At 46.5% G+C, this 17,518-nt stretch overlaps 1 protein-coding gene across 4 annotated transcripts in view; it reads right to left on the bottom strand.

Annotated features, from left to right (window-relative positions):
• The window catches only part of ARMH4 (armadillo like helical domain containing 4), a 73,580-nt gene that overhangs the window by 35,576 nt on the left and 20,486 nt on the right, over positions 1-17,518 (bottom strand). For all 4 annotated transcript variants that reach the window (XM_074584212.1, XM_074584211.1, XM_074584214.1 and 1 more), the window contains exon 5: positions 12,790-13,038. In XM_074584212.1, the coding sequence (XP_074440313.1) occupies positions 12,790-13,038 (249 nt within the window). The remainder of the gene's footprint in view (positions 1-12,789; positions 13,039-17,518) is intronic.

Here is a 17,518-nt window from a genome sequence, read left to right as displayed (position 1 = left end):
TGGCCTTGAACACCTCCAGGGATGGGGCAGCCACAGCATCTCAGGGCAACCTGGGCCAGGGGCTCACCACCCTCAGAGTGAAAAATTTCTTCCTGTACCTAACCTAGATCTATCCTCTTCTAGTTTGAAGCCATTACACCTCATCCTATCACTACATGCCCTTGTAAAAGGTCCCTCCCTCCAGCTTTCCAGTAATCCCCCTTTAGGTACTGGAAGGCTGCTATAATGTCTCCCCAGAGCCTTCTCTTCTCTAGATTGAACAACCCCAACTCTCTCAGCCTGTCTTCACAGGAGAGGTGCTCCAGCCCTCTGATCATCTTCACGGCCCTCCTCTGGACCCACTCCAACAGGTCCATGTCCATCTTGTGCTGAGGACTCCAAAGCTGGATGCATACTTCAGGTGGGATGTCACCAGAGGGGAGTAGAATCACCTCCCTCGACACGCTGGCCACTGTTTTTTAAACCCTCATATTCATCTTCAGAGCCTGCACGGTAGTGACTAATCAAGCCTTAATAACTAATTATTGCTGCTGTCAATTAGTACTGCGGAAGAGTGCTTTCCCTACAGCAGACGATTCCGATTCAGGGATGCCAGCTCTGGTTCGCAGGGATGGTGTCACAGTGCCTGTGCTGGTCCATGTTTATGCACTGTCCCAGGAGCTCCCACTGGCTGCAGTGATGGCTCTAGGAGACATCCCTGGGGACAGGATCCCCTGCAGCACGCTGGGAAGAAGCCATGCAGCTGCATCCCAAGCCCTGTGCTGCCCCCAAAGGCATTTCTGTGTGCTCCGTGTTGTCAGAGCCCAGCTGCAGCCAGGCCAGTACCTCCTCTTGGGCAGAGGTGGTCTAGCATGGCCTGAGACATTAAACGTGGGCCAGACTTAACCACTGTGGCTTTTGCTCTCACCTTGTCAGGATACAAAGTTTGAAGTCAAACACGAGGGGCCAGTGATGCAGCCCTGCTAAGCATGAAACAAAATGGTACACGGTCCCGGAGAAGTGTCTTCACAGACCTCCCAGCAGCTCCAAGGCTGCGGGACATGAGTCTCCACCGGAGCACTCACCAGAACAATGCTTAGTTTTGCTAGCTGGGATTCTGACTTTATCTGCTCCATTAAGATACGCACCTTAACAAAAAAACAGTCCTGGCTTGCCTCTGTCTAGTAGAAGTTAAATTAACTCTGCATCTCCTACTCCACGTTGCAATCACACTGGAGCATGCAACATGTGGCTGAACAGGGCTGACTCAACGTGGAGTCACTGCAAACTGCGACTTAAGTGGTCATCAAAAAATACCTGAGCCACATAGACCAGCCACAGGCACATTCCCAACCAACAGGAAACATACGGTGTTCTGACCTAGCTCAGCTCATCTTGCCGTGGCCAGGCGATGGCACGTCACCTTGAGGTCGCTGCAGACTAAGCCCACACGCAGAAGCAGCTACCGTGCTTCAGCTGATGCTCCGTAAGTTGACATAAGCCTGAGGCACAAGACCGCATGAGTCTCCCAGGAACGCTGCAACCAGGAACGCATTTGCTGGCTACAATAAGGACAGCGAAGGGTAGAGGAGTATGCAGCTGCATTTTGTCTGGCAAAGAAACCCATCTCCAGCCTAGATATTACACAGCTGCACACACTTACAGGCAGTAGATGTCTATTGGAAAACTGTATCTTTGCCTGCTTACCCCCAAAACATCTTCTAAATCAACAGCATATTATTTGCACTTAATAAAATCCAGCGTTCACAAACAGCACTCACGGGAACACGTTCTGGCTACGGGAGAGCACATACAACCAGAAAGCAATGCTTCACTGAGGCTATTCGTTTCGTCTCATGTTATACTCAACCCTCTACACAACAGTCCCTACAACCAAAAAATAGAAAGAGACTGTATTTAACCAGTTCTTACAGGTTTGAAAATAACAAAACCCAAGAGGAAGATATTTTTCTGACAGGATATTTATACTGAATCCTACCTTATCATATTCCAGAACCTGCTTACGGACAGTTGCAAGGAAAGCCAGCACTGAGCAGGACAAAGCAACTACCTCCCAAGGCTTACTCACAGGAAGAAACAGGCTCTGCCTAGACTGGAAGAGCAGGCGTCAAGGTCTCTCCTCAATCCTAAACCAAAGCACGCGCTCAAGTCTGGCTGTTGGGACAGCTGTGTTGAAAAGGAAAAAATTCAGGGCAACTCAAGGGGAGCAGACCCACGCCAGGTCAATGAGTGGTATGGGGAAGCCATCCAGGGCCCTTTGAAATCCTCCACTGGCGTTAGACCTGTCCTTGAGCATGCAAAGAGAAAAGACAGCTCAACCTGTACGTGCAGCAAAAGTGCAGAAGGGCCATAACGATGCCATGTGTGTCAGGGATGGGTTCCTGACGGGGACCTCGGAGCAGCCTCAGGATCGCCTTGTCATGAACATCCATAATGATGGATGCAGCAGCATGTCCAACTTATGGAGATAGGGACAGGAGCACAGCATGTGGCACTGCTAAACAAAATGGGGGGTTCCCTGGGGACACCCGTTGTGGCTGCAGAACGGGTGGCCTGGAGGACAGCGCTCAGCCCCAGCGATTGCATTTGAGCCCCTTTGCTAAAAACAAGCACAGTGTCCCACTACTGCAAAAGCCTGGCTGAGAAATGCAGCCTGAGCAGTCAGAGGGAAATGGGGGGGACGTGGGGAGAGCAACAAAAAAGGAATAAAACTGGAGAAACTCTTGGCCTCACATTAATAAAGCCTCAAGCGCAGATGGCGTTGCCAGTATATTAAGATAAATGATAGGCTATCAGGGAATAGCCTCGATGAAACCGTTCATTATATCCCAGGCTCGGATGAGGCTGTGATTAGAGTTATTCAAAAACAAGGCAAAAGAAAAAAAGCGCAAAAGCCTCTAGTAATTCTCAGCGTATCGACCCCTCTCTGTGATTAATGCTGATACCCAGCGTTTTTGCAAAACAACAATTGCTTGAGGTTTGAGGTAATTATTTTACTGTCAGTCAAAATCTAAGCAATTTACTTATTTCCAATACACGTTCCTAACACGCTCTTGGGCAGGGCAGGATTTATGTGTATCAAGAGAGCATCCTTCCAGGAAGGAACCTGGATCTCCTTCGATCCTCAAGTGGTCTTAATCTGAGCAAACACCAGAGGGGAGGCAGGTTTCGCATCAGTCATTTGCAGATTGTGCTGACCAAGCAGAGAGAAAACGCATCTACCATCTCATTAGAAAAGAATATTTTAAAACCATCTTCTCAATAAATTACCCTCTCTCTCCCTGCTGCTACTCGTTGCAATGAGCTCTTTTCCTCTATCTTTCTCTTATCGGCTCTGCAATGGAGCCAACATTTTAACCCAAAAGATCAGCCTCTGACGCAAATCCCCAGAAGGAGAGAGGCAATTCAAGGCCGATGAACCTTCGCATTCCCTCTCTCCATTTTTTATTTTTTTTTTTTAGAGGGCCGAAATAGCATGAAAACAGACAGATTTTTTGCACAGTAGTATAGATCACTATTACAAAATAAATGTGATTTCTCCAACATAAGGACAAGTCTCGTTTTAAAAGGCAAAGGCCACCTAGACTAGCACATAAAGGAAAAATTAATAACTCTCACCCAGGGAAAGATACTGCCCTGCCCGTGTTCTTCAATCAAGCTAAGTGATTACCAAACTCCAAAGGGAGAGAGGGCTGAAAACCATCTCCTCTGTCTAAATGGAGCCACGTTTTCTGACACATATAAACTGAAGGATAGAAGAAGAGGCAAAGCACACTAAAACGTGATACATGTACACACTGAAATTGCAGACGTGAGGGGAAAAAAAAGGATTACTGCAGATTAAAAAGAGAGGGAAGACACCATGATTTATATTACAGGTGGGCTGACGGACAAGGGGACAGACAGCCAGTGCCAAGGCAGCTGACAGTCTAGAAGGATGCCGGCCTCACCATGCTGTGCAGAAACCCCGATGGTGCTGGGTTAGCAGATGCAGCCCAGCCTTCACAGCACGGAGCTCTGCGCAGACTAATGGACCCTATCCTTTAATCCAGGCGAAAAAAACCCCAAGATAAATTACTTGGAGCAGCAAATGCCAAGCCACACTCCAAGGTAGACATATCCTAACTCTAAAGGCCATAGCAAACGGATGGATAGAGGCAGACAGCTGGAGAAGGTCAAAAATGCTCAGCCACGTGCCTGAGTTTTCCAGCTTTGCTTTCTTGGGCCAGGAAAAGCAAGTGGAGGTGCAGGCAAAAAGCTGTTTAGAAGGGGTCCTCTTGTGCTTGGAAAGCCCAGGAGCTTGGTGCTGCTGCCTTTACCTGCTCCCCAGCAAACCGAGAATTTGCTCAGATATGGTCTGCCAGGCAAATTGTAGATGACCAGTGGCCCAGGCTTCAGTTCTCTTCAGCCAAGCTTTCCTAACGCGCTCCACACACAAACGTCACCCAGGTCTCGCCTTTCACCGTTTTCACCACAGAAGCTGTCACTCCCTCCTTGCGGGTATTTCAGGAGATTTTTGCATTGCATGGTAGCGAGGACTAGAGCATGCAGGAGTGACAGCAGTCCTCAGGCTTGGGTTCATCCATGCCTCCCACCATCCATTAGAAATGTCCTCCGGTCAGCCTGACCTCAGCTGGGACCTCTCATACTGACCATGTCAGCCACAATAACCAATGTCCACTCTCTCTTCTCACGAACCATCAGACAATTTCTCTGTGGCTTCATACCACCTCGCTCCAAGCTGAAGAAAAAGAGGCAGGAGTGCTGTGGATGGACAGGACCTCTTCATTTCCCTCAGCAATAGCAAGTAACTCCAGTTTAACACTTTGTCTGATGGGATCCCATCTTCTTTGTGAGCAGGGAGGGGGAAGGCAGAGCCAAACCCAAGCAAATGCCTCTAAATCCACCCCAGCTCCTGGAGGCAGCACTTAAGGGCCGGTAACAAATGGGCTTAGACGGTCTTCCTCTGACACAGGCTTAACTAGAGGCATAAATGTTGTGGAGAGGCTGCTGTTTCAAAGTAATGTATCTGAGGACGTTATAGTGCTGTTCTTTCTCGATATGGTCCACCAAAAACGGCAGGCTAAAATACCAGCCCAAGTTTCCTGCTGGAGGTTTCCCTATAGAAAGGCCCCTGCTGTCTTCCCCTTCCCTATGATAAATTGCAAGCACATACTTTTTTATCGCAAGCAATGGCTTTATTTCACCTATTTCTGATAGCTGTTTGCTTTCAGAGCTGTGTATCACCAAAACACCCTCCAATCTTCTGTTTTACTCATTGCTGTTCCCTTCTCTTGGTCTTGATTTCTGCTTTGAGGACAAGACTTGAGGTGCTTCCAAGAGGAAGGATGTGGCTTTAACCCGTTAGCGGTTCATGCTCCGTGCCTGGAAGTTCCTCATCCCAGTTCACAGCAGGAGAGACACACTATCAGCTTCTCCCATTTAAAATGCACGGGCCTGGCAGTCTTGTGCTGGATGGAAAAAGAGAAGAGCACAGAGTGGTAGGTCAGGACCACAGGGCTGAGACTTGTCCAAGCTTCACATCTCCTGGAAGGTCCCATCGTCCAAGGTCCCAGCGCAGGGCATAGGGCTGCTTCTCACCATGCCATCAAGCATCGTGCTGCAAAGCATGTGCAGGACAGGTCTGCAAGGCTCGTTATCTCAGCTGGGTTTGGAGCAGAAGTAGGAGGAAGTCAGGTTGAAGAAAGAAGCAATATTAAAGAGGGGAAAAGAGACACGGTCCCCAAAACACCTTGGGATAAAATCTGATGAAAGGAAAAAGCCATCTCCAATGTGAATTGTTCCCTCCTGGGAGCTGCTCTGTCATTACAGCAGCGCACGTCACGCCATGCTGGCAGAGAGGATCGTTATTGTTTACAGGTATGTGGATGCAAAATTTCCTTTGACAAGGCAAACTTGATTAAATATCAGTCTGCTCCAAGATTAAGATGCGACCATGAACAGTATCTTAAAACAGTTAAAAAAGAAGTCATTCCAAACAGAGTACACATCCCTCATGAGGAACAGAAACTTGATTTAGGCACAGATTGATGATGGGAGCTTTATTACTGCTTGGGAGAGGGAAGAGGAGCTAGCATGGAACATATGGAATGGTATAAATTATTTGGAGCACCTAGAAAGACAGGAAAAATAACCACCTATATTTCTGAGACTGCTCATTTCAGTCTGCAGCCGTCTGGAACACAGACCTCACGTGGCCAACATTTTGTGCAACAAAGCTCCCATAAACAGGTACAGGGCAGAGCTACGGAGGGCAGGATGGCTGCAGGCAGCTGTACTTCGAACACGACGGGAAGAAAAATTTTCTGGCTCCACTCCCGATCCTGGCTCCTGCCAGCCTCTCTCACCTGGGATTTCGATAGACTCAGTCCCCTCTGTTGGGATGGTGACTTCTTGCACCTTTTCCAGGGAGAAATACAGGTGCGCACATCCTTCCTCCAGCAAGAGAAAGGAAGTGCTCAGGCACTAATTTAATTCACCTCATTCAAATCCCTACTCTGCTAAAGGCTCCCTCCTGAAACCAGTGGGGTCATTTGGCCTCTCTGTGTTTTTATTTGCCACCTGTACGACACAGATATCCTTTCCAGAGTAATTAAGAAGATAAATGCATTAAAGATTAAAAGGCACTCTGATGTGCCAATAACATGAGCTGTAAGAGTACTTAAAATAGATCCATTTTGGGCAGCAATTAAAGAACATACTACTAACTTCTGAGTCTCAGCTTCTGTCTTCCTAATGCTGGTTATTTTTGCCCACAAAAGCATTAATCCAAGGTTCCTGTAAAAATGACATTTCAAATATTCATCACTTTCCACTACTCTGCCGTACCATCATTAACCAGTGGCATCCATTGTATGGTTTATGCAGTATAATTTGCGATTACAGATCTGCAATACAGCTAGAGCTATTTTCTCTGTAACTAGTCAGAGCTGCAAATATTTTTTTTACTCATTAAAAAAAAAAAAAATCACATTTCAAAACTGCGTTTATTATCCAAGTGCCCTGTCATTACCCAGGTGAGAGAGTTATATGACCTTCCATTATTCTAATGTGAACATCCACCGTATTCCTCCTGGCAAAGGACTCCAGATGTTGATGACCCACCACAAACCCCTGAATGAAACCACCAACCTTAGGACCCACACAGGCAAGGACGAGCGTAACATCAGGGTAAAGCACAGAAACTAAGGAGTGTGTGTAACTATCCTAACTGCATTACTATTTCTTTTCCTTTAATAATTAGACCTGGTCTAATAATGATTAGACTCTTAAGATTTCAATTATATTAGCAATAAATTCTTGGGTTTATATATATATGAGGTGTGCCTCCTCTTTGCCCATAAAACAAGATTTTTGAGCACAACAATGGAGTTTCCTCTGCTAAGGTTTATGGTTCAAATCAGTCTCTCCTCTGTTTACTGTTGTTATCTCTTATTAGTGGTGGCCTCAGATAAGCAACTGGTGGTTTCAGAGTCAGCATCTTAAAGAATTAAAGTCCACCATAACAACCTCTGCTTAGACAACTTAAGCCACACATTCAAAACATCACAACCCTATATGCCTCAAGATGAAAATGTATTGTCACTCCAAACACCTCCGTACACTTTGAATGCACAAAGCAAACTGTTACATGCTCCAAAGCAGCAAAATTAAAGGCTGAGTAAATTGCCCTAGACCTCCTGCTGCTACCTTACTATGGACGGCAGGAGCTCTTCATCTTGGGACGTGGATGATAGGTAAGCACTATGTCATTAACAAATAGCTTGGGAGCCTGGGGACATTTTCATGTTTAACCCAAAGTTCCCACACCAGTTCAAGTTAAATTGCTATGTCTTCGCTCACGGTCTGTAAAATAAGGATTCTCACAGACACTGGGAGAATAAATACTCTCAAGAAGCGGGAGAAAAGCACAGTCACAGTAGCCACCACCAACACAGAAGTAGAGGGCCTTTATCTCTGTGAAGGTGTACAACAAAGACCATCTACTTTAACACTCATGAGGAATAACTAAAGGACCCAGAAACTGTTCAGTAGGTTGGAACCCATCTAAACCAACTGCAGTTTTCCTTGTAACGCATAAACATTTAATCACAAAAGAGGTAGCAGGAGGAAAATACGTATTTTTATTCCCTCCGAGAAAGCCCAAGTTTCCTGCTGCTCTGATGCTCTCTGAACAGTTAGCGTTCACCTACCACACACCACCTACAAACAAATCAAGAAACAAGCAGACAAAGACCAAAGTCATCTCATATACAATGCAGAGAGGTCCCAAAGTACTGCCGCGTCCTCCACTGGCAACGTCTGAGGACAAAGCATTTGAAGAGGACACCAAAAGAGATCGCAAAGCATACTCAGACCTTCCTCCTCCAGAGATGCAGGCCATCAGAACTGCTCTCGGAGGATCAATTTCTATTTTATAAAGGCACAGATGACATCATCTTCTGCTTTACTTTTTGTCTAAATATTGCTGGTTAGAGAGTCAGCTGATGGACCGTAAAACTGACAGCCTCATTACTGGCGCATATAAATTGCTTTTGCTCAGCTGGAGTTAATGTAGGACCATCTGATCTTCCCAGAATTGACATTTTTAACAATTCTGTTTCTCCAGCACTTTCCCACTGACCACTACAAAAATCCAAACTGTCTCTTGCTCTGCCAAGCTGTTTGTGGATCAAGTTACTTGTTCTTTAGGGATTTGCAGTGTGTCAGCCATCAGACCAAGCAAACTCAATAATAACTGACCTGAGAATAGCTACGCCAATACTTCTGGGCTCTTCTGTACTATAGATTTTAGCATTAGATGTCAAAATTCTGAAGACCAGAAGACAGATGCATCCCCAGGAGAAGGACCTATGTGCAAAGTATTTTAAAGATGGAAAATGCCAACTGTAAAAGTTTGCTGCTTAGATGGTGCACCCTCATCTTGTACTCCGTTGGGTACTGTTATCTTCAAGTCTTCCTTTCCTGTGCCATATCCCACGTCAAGCAGAACAACTTCCCTCCCTAAACGATGTCTTTCCCTCGCCCAAGATGGGAAATTCTTCCCATCTCAGCACTATTTGGCGAAGGGAGGGAAGCGCAGAGCTCTTCCCCAGGATGCACAAAGGCGCACACCGCGGGCTGAGGCGGGCGAGAGCACAGTGCCCCTGCCCCAGCTGCATTCAGAGCTGCAGCGCCCCCCGCCAGGGGCTGCGCCTGGGGACGTCCAGCAGTTAACGAAGCCGTCTTAAAATTAGAGTGGAGTTAATTTTAGCTTTAGAAGAAAAGTACTTAAAGGAAATGGATTTCAAAGAGGCAGCTTTAGATGAATAGCACTTTCAGAAAAAGGACTTCAAAGAGAAATAGTCCATGCACACATCCAGCAGATCTAAAGCTTTACGAGCCCTTCACAGTGAGCCTGGTCTCTCCAGGCGCTCCAGCAGAACAATGTGGGCAGTTCTTCTGACCTCCTGACAGGGTTGCGGGATTTCTTTTGTTCTTAACAACCCTCCTCCTGCTGACACGAGCTATACGCTTTTTCCACCTTTCCTGTTCTCCCTAATATACCCCATGAAGAAACGCATAACCAGGACCAGGTATGGACACAGGTACGGACGCAGCAGCGGCCCAGTGTGTCCAGGGCCAGGGAACCAGAGCAGAAACTCACAGCTGGCACAAACTAGGAAGAGGAGAACGGCTGCATTACCGCAGCAGCATCTCAGGGAAAAGGAGCCCAGCACCACCATGGAGATGTGACAGCACCTCCCATTCCCAGCAAATGAGCCCTTCAAACACCTGGGTTCAGCTCCTTGCTTGGCCTCAGATTTTCACTGTAAGCTCATGCAAGTTCCTTGGATTTTCTTTGTGCCTCTAAAACATAAATTATTTCCCTTCCTCTTAGGAGCACTGCGGGCATCAGCACATTGTAGATGAGGAAGGAAGAAATATCAAAGAGCCCTTAAGGTTGTCTAGACAGAAAAAGAATAAATGGCTCTTTACATAAGTATATTTACCTGTCGGAATAACGGGGGTGAGTCACAAGCAGAGAGACTGATCCGACCGCGTCCCCTCTTTTCTCGCCTACAACACCACTGCACAGAAGTCCCATCTAACTCCTCCTCTCAGCCACAGCCTCATCGTCTCCCTCACCGCTGCTTGCACAGACTGCAACAGCTTAAAAATAAAAGGCAATCCAAACCATTTGGATCTGGTGACAGGTAACCAGCCAGGCACTTCCAGAGGACGCGGAAATTCATGTCTGCCCAGTACTTCAGGTGCTTGGACTTGTGCTTTGCAGTTGACCTACCTTGACAGACTTCACAACGGCTCCTCCAGTTTGCATGAAGGTCAATAAAACATAAGTTAGGGAGAAAACTACTGCGTTTTGCCACACAGTCAATTTATTCTACATCTGACATTTTTGGAAAGATGGCCTTTCCAAGTTTTAAGAAAGAGAGAAGGTGGTGGAGGATGAAGGCTGCAGGATGATGCAATATTAAACATCAGAAACGGAACTGGGCCCATGTGTTCAGAAGCAGATCTCTGGAAGAGACACTGCAAAGTGCATCCTCCAGCACGGCTCTGCCTAGGGCAAGGGGACCTCATAACAGATGCTATTATACAAGGAGTGTTAAAGCTACATATTGTTCCATAGCCCAGGCCTCCTTATGTTCTGTACATGATTATTACAGCTTCCCCAGCCAGAGAATTTTACTGCACACCAGGGATAGCTTCAGCCTCTGGTCACTGCTTTCTCACCTGTCTCATTTACCAACGCATCTGATGGGGATCTCCTATCCTTAGCCTCTTCCTCCAGCAATGAAGGTGGTAGGGCCGGAAATGCAGCCATGACTCCAGTTGAGACCTGCATCAGCCATGAACAGAGAAGTGCCTGATGCCTTATACAGAAAAACCTCCTCCGTAGCCCCAAAGCTCATGGTGACAGCCTATGTCATATACAAGAGCATCTGCAGCAGACTCCAGGCACCCTTCCAGACAAACTAACCATTGCCTTGCACCCTGCTCTGGGAACAGGTCTCCCATCAGAGCCCTCTGGAGACCAAGCCAGATGACGTTGCATCAGCCACCCTAGCTGGGACGGTTAAGTGTACCAAGATCCCTGAAAAGATATCAGTGCCATCTTTCTCCATGCTGCATAATGTGATGCCTGGTCTGTGGGGACACATCTTGGAGTTTGCAAAACGCTGCCTCTCTTGAACACTTTACAAAGCACTGGCACCCTTAGCCAGGACTGACTGATTCAGAGGCAAAGCTCTGCCAAGCCATCCATCCTCGTACGTACGGTCCCGAACCAGGCAAATAGCTTTTGATGGCCAACAACTTAATGCTACCTTCTCACTATTGCTAGCAGTTGTGCAGAGGTCACCGAGCCAGCCCACTGCACCCCTGAGTGCAGAAAATATGCTGCTCCTCTCACATTTTCTCTCGAGACACCACAAAGATCCCACACCAAGGGCATGAATGAGAACACAAAGCCGCTGATGCGAATCCCGATCATGTTTCTCTATGTTTCTTACACACTTTCCCTCCAAGCACAGTCATGTACCTCTAATCCAGCTTGCCAAAGCCAACCACAAAGCCATTAAATACTTATGATTATTGCCCCCCACAACAGCTCCTCTCCAGCCTGATGGGATAACAGTACACATGAAACAGATATGACATGGAAACCACCCAATACAATGGTTTTCAAGCAAGAGTTAGTGGGACAGCGAGGTATCAGACTTGATGCAAACTCCATCTGCCCTCAAAGAGCAACCCTCCTATGGAGATCTTGAAACACGCTCTTTGATTCAATTCAAAGGACGCTAACAATGCTAAAGCAGGCTGGAAACAGCATTACAGGGGAAGAACTGCCAGGTTAAATCAGAATTTAACATCCACGGCAAGTGATAGTTCTTATAACACAACATATAAAAGAGTTTTAGGATCTCTTTATTTGACAAGCCTCTCAAAGCAGCTAGTTCTCTAATAGACACAGACACTTTCTGTATAGACATGTTTCAGCTCCCACCAATTCACCTGAAAGGTTCCCACTGTTTCTGATGGGCCTTGGCTTGGAAATTGAGTATGCTGGGAAATGATCCCACTGCCCTGAACCAAGCTGGGCAAGTTCCCTTCTAAACCCTACTTTGTCCCACCCCAGCTTTGACTTGCATCAGATGGACATCACACATATAAAGTCGGATAAGCTATTCCTAGGTGGAATAAATTAGTCCAGTTGTTAAATACAGGGCCTATACGTACAGTGAGAATAAAGTTTTCGAAGCTTTATAGAGGCTTTGCAGGTTTGTCTTGCTTAACACTGCCAACTTAGGGTCCTATGCCTGCCCCATACACCCCTTACAAATGCTGAAGTAGCAAATGGGCTCATTAGCAACTAGCCAACTCGTTTTGTCCTCACAGGACGTATATCCCCACACAAACCTATCTCAGGCAAAGGGAACTGAAATTTCCCCAGGTATCACACCTGAGAAGTTATTTTTTTGTCCACCCTTGGAGCAAGACAACACTAAGCTCTCGGAATGAATGAGCAGGTCTGGGGCATTCAGAGCAGCTCTCCCCAAAATGAAAACTCGGGTCACTCTGCTTGGGACCCATCCCAGTTCAACCAGTCATCACTGGTGGATGCGGTTTCCTTAGAAATGAACCTGCTGTGTGTTTAGCTTGAGAGCCAACCTGTGAGACTTCCTGGCACAAGGGGCTGCCCCATGCAAAGCAAAGGGCAGGAGACGTCCTCTGTAAGGAAGAAGGAGCTTTTTGTCTTACCCAGACCCTGGTTCTGCTGCTCCCACTCGATGGTGTCAGGCACCTGGTAGGACACCCCAGCCAGCTGGGCCACAGGGTTTTCCAGGCCAGCTATGGGCTCCTGGGAGGTCTCGCCTGGAAGCGTGAAACCTGGCAGCTCCGTGTCACCCTCCATGCTTTCATCCATCGAATCTATGTCTTTGTCCTCCTCGTCTTCCTCTTCCTCCTCTTCTTCCTCCTCCTCTTCATCCTCCTCCTCTTCCTCACCCTCTGGCCAGGGAGACACAAAAGCAACATCAGGAAAGATTGCACAAGACAGAAGGTTCATACATAGGTGAACACCAAGACAGCCAGCTGATACCACTTCTCGAAAGGCAGACCAGCTGAATGAACTTCTGCCTGTTTTCTAACAGGAAAGACACTCAAAGTGTTTGGAAGAGCTCACCACCTCAGTTTGAAGAGAGCTAAGTTTGAAAAGAGCTCAGTTTGAAGTTGCTAAGTAACTTAGACCATCAAATGCATTAGTGGGAAACACTGTTATTTTGCTTCCTAATAGCAGAGTACAAACACGCATATGTACGTGTACAAATACCTGAATGTATATAACTACAGTGCTCTCCGCTCAACTAATTTTAGCTCAAGTGAAAACTATTTCCCTGATTTCCAATCTTGGAGGCAGCAAGAAGTTGGTTCCATTTTTAACTTTTATTAAGGTCTGGAAAGGACACTGCTTTCCAGCCCAATTAGACTGATAACGTCCCATCCTCCAGAAAAAGCATCTCGCTTTGATGCATGCTGGCAGATCGGCTGTTGCATGCAGGAGAACAGCAGTGATGGTAGTCATCCTCAGCAGGTTTGTACCCGCACTCCTGTCACAACAGATTTACACCAGACGAAGGTATGACCAAGGAAGACTCGACTCAGTATTGGAAAGAAGGCACCGCAGCAAGCACTTCACATGACAGCAGATAAATGTGACACTGAGGAAATCCCTGTATATTCTCCACCAGAGCAGATACCTGTCTTATTTCAAAGCTGACTGTACTGTTAACATATGGAGAGATAAATATTTAAGCCATATTTCACTGATAGAATATAGAATGGCAACACAAGAACAACCATATTGCATCAAACCAAAGGCCCACATCCTATTTCTGACCAAACCACCGCAGATGAAGACTAGAGCAGGGCACACAACAGAGCCAGTCCTCCCACAGTCTCGCTTCATCTTTTAGTCAAAGGCTCAAGGACTTCCTGAGCCAGAATTTTCATCTGAGCTATTTAATAGCTACTAATGCAGCTACTCACCATGACAAGATAGTATCTGGAATAATGATCTGCTTTGAATTTCCAATGGTTAGTTTTTTCAAAGATGAAAGCGGAAACGTAATATTTATGTGCTTTATTTAATTTACAGGAAGCTCTGCTCAGCCCTGTAGAAAAACTCCCTCCTGATGTACTCAGACTGGGAGAGCCCATCACCCTGCATCTGAGCAGCTGCTTCACCCAGGGGTCTAAGACCATGTTAAAAAATAACAATCCAGCCAAATCAACTTTTGTTATCTAGATATCCCTTTATTTCTGTTGGAGTGGGACCTCATATAGGTGACAGACACTGCAATAAGATGGAGCAGCTGAGGTAGGACACCAGAGGGGCTGCACATATCATACCTGCACTAAGCAAAGCAGGTGACGCTTCACTCTTCTCCTTTCTGCTGTGGGATGCAATGGCACTCCAGCACAGCTGTTCCACAAACACCCAAGAAACAAACTGGGGAGCTTTGAGGAAGCTATTTACTTGTTGGCTATCCAACTTGAATTAATTGCGGGGTGCTGTACTCCTTCCTCTGGCCAATACTTCACAGACTGGAATATTCAGAGAAATCAGCGTATCTTCTAAAACCACAGCGTTCACTGGGCTCTTACATGGCATCTCCTTTCCTTCTAATTCAATGATCTGTTTTAAAACATTGTATGTTTTTTCCAGCTCAAGAGACAAGACAATCCTCCTCACCACCTTTCCTTTCCAGGCCCGCATTTCATACAAATGAGCTGCTGTTTGAATTTAGCTGCATCACCCTGCTATAGCACGGCTTTCAGTACCTGGAAAGGAATGATGACTCCCGCAAACAATTATGCCACACAGAGCATCTAAAGGAGCTTACAGGGATGTAGTTAGCCCCTTAAATTCCCATTATGTTTTATAGGCAGTTTCTGTCTTATAATGTGCCCGTCATTTCAAATCAACATAAAAATTTTCTCTTATCAAGCCACATGTTTCCATACAAAATACAGAACTTCTGTAAACCTGAGAATGGCACCTGGAGAGAACTTCCAGGAAACCTGCAAAGACAAGTTAACATAGGTCTTTTGCCTCTGCTGAGAGCAACACAGCTATAAACATTTCCAAACTTTAGTAGCAAAGACACTTAACAGCTAGCACACCGGAGAGGAGGAACATGAACAGAGGTTTTCCCTAGATGGACTGAGTGAAAAAGCAGCCAAGAAAAAACAGGCATCAGATATTTATCTCCAAAAAACTAGTTTGGGACAAGGTTTTTAGAAGCTTCTTGTGATTTTAGCAAGCCAAATCAGAGACACCTGCCAGGATCTATTTTTGAAGCAGCAGATAGCCATCTCTGTGCCTCCAAAGCCTAGCAGGCAGCCAAGCTGAACACCCAAATTGAAAGTGCCAGGACTACTTATCATGTCTGATCATCACCAAGCTACATCAATCATCATGCAGCCGCAGCACAGAGATGTGAATAATGTAGTCCTCGCAGCACAAACGCTGCGAGGGGAAAAGGCTCTTGACTTGTTTCCTCCTCCTCCTCCTCTCTAGCTCGTTCCTACTTATGAAAACAGCTTTTTAAGCCCCCCATCCCGAAATGCCAGCAGCTTGTCTTGCTGCAAGGTGCAGCGCAGAGCACCACTTGGTGGTCACAAGGAGGAAGCTACGCTTCTCAAAAAATCACAAACTTCACAAATGTTGTTATTTCAGGAGCAAAGGCGCAACAGGAGCCCGGCAGCCGTGGGCAGGATGCACGTAACACTTGGTAGCCTCATAAGATGGAAACTGGAAGCAAGCATCACACAGCTGAACCTCAAGCTGGAGGTTTGTGCTTCATGCAAGTGCCTTTTACAAAACTCACACTTTCGCTCCTAAATTGGCACTTTTTGGCCTTTCAGAGGCCTCAGCAGCAGTTTTGAAGAAAAGAAGCAAAAGAAATAGAAAGCAGCAAGAACTGAAGGTGCAAAGCCCAGCAGATTCAGAAGGCATCTGGATTTTCACGTGCGCTTGCAGCCCATTGTGAACTACTTTGTGCACCGTGCTTGTATATACTCTTCAGTTTTGGCTAACGTTCATTTTACAGAAAAAGAGAACAATGTATGATGAAATGCTGGTGCCTCAGGGTCAAGGGACTAGCCTCCAACCAAAAAAAAACATGCAAGTATAAAGTTTTCTTGGCCACAGACTTGAACCTACCCAAATCAGGCATTCACCTAGAGCCCCGCTGCAGGAACACTTCCGAACGCCTGACAGTGGTCACAAGTGCCCCTCACTCGCCAAAGCCAGAAGTCACACAGCACCTATTGTGGTTTCTGCTGTGAGCCATCCCTGCTCTATAGATCTTCATACGTTACATATAAGCTGATCCCGTTATCCTGTTTGCATCCACCGAATCCCAGATCTTGCTTGTGACATGCCATGTGGACCTATCAAGGAGGGATGGTATCCTGCCTCCCCTCCTGGTGACACCGGGAGACTTCACTGAAACACTTTAGTTCAAGACAACGTTTGTATTTTCTCCTGCAGTTAGGGCAATGCAAGAGCAGTCTAGGGCAGAGTTAAAGATTCATCTCCAAGAGTGAAGAAATCCAAAACCTGTCACTCTTTGACAGGCTAAATGAGCACTGTATTCTGTACAGTAGGCTCTGCTTCACTGTCATTGAAACAGGAAAGAAAAGAAGTGAAGACACTTAACACCTCCCTGCTGTGACAACAGCACAACCTAAGGAAGATGCAAGCAGCAGGAATCCCCAGGAAAATGAGATTCCCAGTTTACATGTCAGAGATTTTAGTTTTGAAGGACTTAACAACCTTGTAACAGGCATTCAGATTTTCAGGTTTGGAGAAGCCCTAGGAGAGCACCAAGAAAACAAGTCTGAGACAAACCAACAAATTTATTAATAGTCAGCAGAAACAGCAATGGTTGGGCTTTACCATGGGGCTCCAGACTGATCCGGTAGCAACATCAGTGGTATCCATGAGATGGGATTTGCTATTTCAGGGTGGCAAAACCTCCCCACACTTGCTTCAAAAAAGGGGTTTTCACTACAAAAATGTACACACCCCTGATGACTTTTGTGGCTAAGCACAGAGAAATGAGACCACCTCACACCTCCTTTGTGAGGCACATCCCTGACCCGGCAGGAACCAGGACCCACAGTGTATGAAGCAGCTGGACAACAGCCATCATCCTGCAAGTAAAAGCCTCAGCCCACGATGGCCCTTGCAGATCAACTGCAAAGAGGGACCTCCGCCCCTCCAGATGGTCCCACGCCACAGCAAAGAGGACCGCAGGGCCAGCTCTTCCTCCTGGCAACTCAAAGTGCCAACAACCCATTCCCCATAGATGACTTCAGTGGGGCTTCATGTTTCTCTACAGACTTCATACAGCTGCAGAAAGCCATGCTCCTCCCAAGCAGAAGGAAATCTGAATTACTCACAGGCGCTGCTATTAGCACG

This window comes from Larus michahellis, chromosome 4 (genome assembly GCF_964199755.1).
Source record: "Larus michahellis chromosome 4, bLarMic1.1, whole genome shotgun sequence".
NCBI classification, from domain to species: domain Eukaryota; kingdom Metazoa; phylum Chordata; class Aves; order Charadriiformes; family Laridae; genus Larus; species Larus michahellis.
The sequence above is the reverse complement of the archived record's forward strand: the minus strand, read 5'-3'. Positions and strand labels throughout refer to the sequence as shown.